This window comes from Tuber melanosporum, assembly GCF_000151645.1.
Source record: "Tuber melanosporum whole genome shotgun sequence assembly, scaffold_211, strain Mel28".
Lineage (NCBI taxonomy): Eukaryota > Fungi > Ascomycota > Pezizomycetes > Pezizales > Tuberaceae > Tuber > Tuber melanosporum.
Genome location: NW_003298877.1, coordinates 133,189 through 137,392, shown reverse-complemented (window position 1 = coordinate 137,392; position 4,204 = coordinate 133,189). Strand labels below are relative to the sequence as shown.

Here is a 4,204-nt window from a genome sequence, read left to right as displayed (position 1 = left end):
GCTCTTCCCGCCTCCAGTCATGTGACTTCAAGTAGTCACATGTGCAAAACCAAATCATAATAAATAAGTCATATGACCCCAATTGGTCACATGGATGAAAACCATGACCTCATACCGAGGTCATGTGCGAAACACAAATCATATGTACTAGGCATATCTGCAAAGTATTCTTGTAAGGCAGACTCGCCAGGCACATGTCCTATGATTAATAATCAAGTCATGTGTGAAACATAACAAATCATAATATAAACAACTCATATGACTAATATGGTTATATATATGAAACTGTAACGATCCCTCCTTGGATAGTTAGTTCTTGGCGACGGGGAATGATACTTCTCTTCTTCTTCTGTTTCTTTCCTTAGTCTTATGATAGCACTAGGCCTCTACCTTCGTTACCAATAGTACAAGACCTTTGTCTTCTATCGGGAACACCTATCTTAAGCTTTTTCTAACTCTTCTTCGTGAAGAACTTTCCTTGGCGTAATGATAACGTTGCAATAAAGATAAAGATCGTAAAGGTATTTTATATTTGTTAAAGTAATAAGTAGGAAAAGTACTTAGAACAAAGTGTGAAGAACCTATCCTCCTCGGCTACATCAACCTCCTTATATAGTGTTCTTCCTGCCTATAGTCATGTGACCAAAAGTGGTCACATGTGCAAAACCAAATCATAACAAACTAATCATGTGACCAAAGTAGTTACAAGTTCAAAACCTATGACCTCGTAGCGAGGTCATGTGCAAAATGTTAGGAATACCGAGATCCGATACCTAGGAACCACCCTAGGCAGGGTAACCTCTCCCGAAATCGAAATCTCAGGTCTCCAACACCCCCCTCCGGCCCCCTGACGGGGCCCGCGCGTCATCATACATATTGATCTAAGTTGCGTCCTGTGAGTATTATACCACAGAATCGAAGGTGTTAAAATAACACCGTATACGTCGCCGCCGTCCGCCCGACCGGATCCTGTTCGCAGGATATATAAGAGGGGACCTTCGGCTAGGTCTGGGAAGTATAACAGAGTGAATCCGTCAACTACCCAGAAAGTTACTAGGCTTCAAGAACAAGATATCTGTGGCATAGGCCGCAAGTAACGGGACGTTTTTGCGCAAAGAGATGATGATAAATAGTAAAGGATCTTAATGAAAGACCAATACATTCACATCCACCCTACGATAACCAGAAGAGTCTGGAACTCCTGAGAATACTACCATAGAACCCAATGGAGTTCGAGGAGTGTTACAACTAGGTTCCGGTACATATTGCAACCGTGGGGGTGACTCCCAAACCGGTGATAGTAACCAGAATCCTATTACCCACGGCAACCAAGGGTTACCGACCGAGGGATTATCTACCAATCCTATGGAAAGGCTTCCTGCGAGTAAGTAGGAAGTCCTCTAGAAAAGTTCTATTGGTTGGGTATGGAGTTATGAAGAGTTGAAGTTAGATGACCTAGAAAGTCGGTAACAACAACTATCTTCGCAGATGCAACCCGCAGACAAAACTGATCATTTCGTCAACAAGGGAGACGATTGGAGCCAACACAGTTCGACTTGAGAATTGGGCCATTTGTCTAAAAAGACTCTCACCATCGGATAATTACTATTGGAAACAGCATGATTTCCAAATAGTCATATAATAATTATCAAAGAGGGTGTGATGATTTTCAGGGTCTCCAGGTGTTCGCACCTTGGAAGAAAACCCGACGTTGCGAGTTATATTGGAAAAAAGTACATGGTTGTATGTTAGTTAGATGTAGTCCGCGAACACTCAGACGCGGAATATAAATATCGAAGTGCCTCCCAAGCTTTAGACATCATCAAGCAATGGAGAAGAGACCTTAACAATATAATATTGTTCTTACGATTTTACTTTACTTTACCTTACTTTACTTCGCTCTTAGTAGTCATAAACGAAACGCGTGAAGTCCGAGCCTTCCTAGACAATCTCCGTCTATAAAAATGAATCTCAATTGACCTAGACAACTCTGAAGTCTATCAGGTTGTCTCCGCCTAACACAAAAACTCATAAACAAATCATGACACAATAAATAAATCATATGACTCAATTGAGTCATATGCATGAAACTCATGACATCATAACAAGGTCATGTGCAAAACATAAATCATACTCGCAAGGAATCCTCATCAGGTGCACATCCCATGACTCATATTCGAGTCATGTAAGAAATATAACAAATCATAATATACTAAATCATATGACCCAAATTGGTCATATGTGCAAAACAATAACATATATATAACTCATAATCATGAGTCATGTGAAAACCTTTTCCATGCTAAGCCATATTTGTGACATTAGCTCCTCTCCCCCTAAACCTGAGTCCTATCAGACCTTATCACCAAGTTTAAATAGTTCCCGTCCTGCCGAACGCAGGGACCTCGGAAACCTACTGAGCCTGTTGTCAGCTTCCCGCCATGTTACCCCCACCATTTCCAAGTTGAGGTTTGCCATCTCGATCGTGCACCACTGGGCATCATTCAGCTGCCTCAACTCTACAATCATTTTATTGTTTGCCGAAATTGTGGTCTCGGCTTGGCCTTGTTGTTCTTGGAGTCCTCGGATTTGCAATTGCAGGGTTCTGGTATCTAGTTCTGTTTCCATAGATGAATTTTAGGCTCCCCCCTCCCTGGGCCTCATCCTCGAGGCCCTAGCCCTCTGCCATATCGTGGTATCCTTTCCTTCTCACTCTTTCTTTGTTCCATCCTTCTACGGGTAGTATCCTACCGTGATTTTCTTCATCCTGTGCATCTTGCACTTGTTATTGAAGTACTGTTTCCAGTGCTTTAGGGCATAGTCTGGGTGCAGACCATACTTTTTGTATTATCTCAGGAACTACCCCAAGCCTTCCTTGTCCTCTTAGTGTATGGCACATCCATCATCGTAGCATACCGTCCATCACATGGTGTTATGCTGTGCTTGTTTTTCTCTTTCCATGAGTTCTTCATTGGTTGGCCCCATGAATGAGTATTCGGGGCTGGTTTTTAGTGGTTTGGTAGGGTCTATCGCCCCAGCCCTCCTGTAGTTGCACTGGCACGGGAGCTTTTCCCTCGCCGTCATCTTGGTTGAATGTGATCGTCACCTGGGCCGGACTTGACTGGGTATCGCTGGTGGAAGGTTGAGATCGTATCTTGTACGTGTTCGAAGTTGTATACGAAGTATCAAGTTTTATCGTGTTCTGGTAAGTAATCTGTCCACTTGGCTTGGTATTGTAGATTTCTGTAGAAGAAGTGAGAATCAACTATCTCGTCGAGTTCGTATTCTGGTTGTCTGTTGAGTTCAAGCGGAGGAGGAGGAATAATTGTTTATAAGGAAAACTTATTGTCATTGTGTAATTCAAGGAGTGAGATGTGGAATGTGTTGTGTATTCACATTGAGGGTGGAAGGTCTTGTTTATAAGCTCGGCTGCCCACTCTTTCCTGTATCTTGAATGGCCCGATTTTCTTGTAGTCTAATTTCTTTGATGGTCGCGTTGTATGGATATTGTGAGGTATTAGCAATACCATATCTCCCAGTTGTATGTTTGGATCCAGTCTTTGGTGTTTATCGTATTGTTCTTTTTGCCATTGTTGTACTTGACTCATTTGGTATTGTAATGTCTCATGTAGTTTTCCCATGTCTGTCTTATCTGGTATTATACCATTAATCGTATGATATGTGACCTGACTTTGTAGAGGTCGTCTGTAATTCGCAAAGAAGGGTGTCGTGCTAATTGTTTCTTGTTTTCCATTGTTGTATGTGAATTCGGCCCTTGCCAATGGTTTGTACCAATCATCTTGTTGGTAATTAACATAGGCCCGTAACTATTGTTCGAGTATTGCATTTACCCATTCCATTTGTCCATCCGTTTATGGGTGGAATACTGTGCTCGGCCCGTTTTGTATCCCCATTTCTCCTATTACTTTTTTCCACAGACCTGATGTGAACAATGTTCCTTGGTCGGTAATGATATTCTTTGGGAGGCCGTGAAGTCGGAAGACTTCTAGAAAGAATGTTTGTATAAAATCCCTCGTGTCCATATCTTCTCTGACCGGAATGAAATGACTCATTTTAGTCAGATGATCCACCACGACCAGGATGCTATTGCATATCTCCAATAATGGCAAGTCCGCGATGAAATCCATAGTGATCGTTACATGTGATACTGCTGTACTTGACGAGGTGACGAAGACGTGTTTCG

The 4,204-nt window shown here is 42.2% G+C and overlaps 1 protein-coding gene across 1 annotated transcript in view; it reads left to right on the top strand.

Moving 5' to 3' along the window:
• Window positions 1-3,379: 3,379 nt before the first annotated feature.
• GSTUM_00000673001 (uncharacterized protein) overlaps window positions 3,380-4,204 on the top strand; it is a gene marked incomplete at its 5' end in the record, with an annotated part of 9,498 nt that continues 8,673 nt past the window's right edge. Inside the window, one exon of the mRNA XM_002838008.2 lies at window positions 3,380-3,403. Coding sequence (XP_002838054.1) covers window positions 3,380-3,403 — 24 coding nt within the window. The remainder of the gene's footprint in view (window positions 3,404-4,204) is intronic.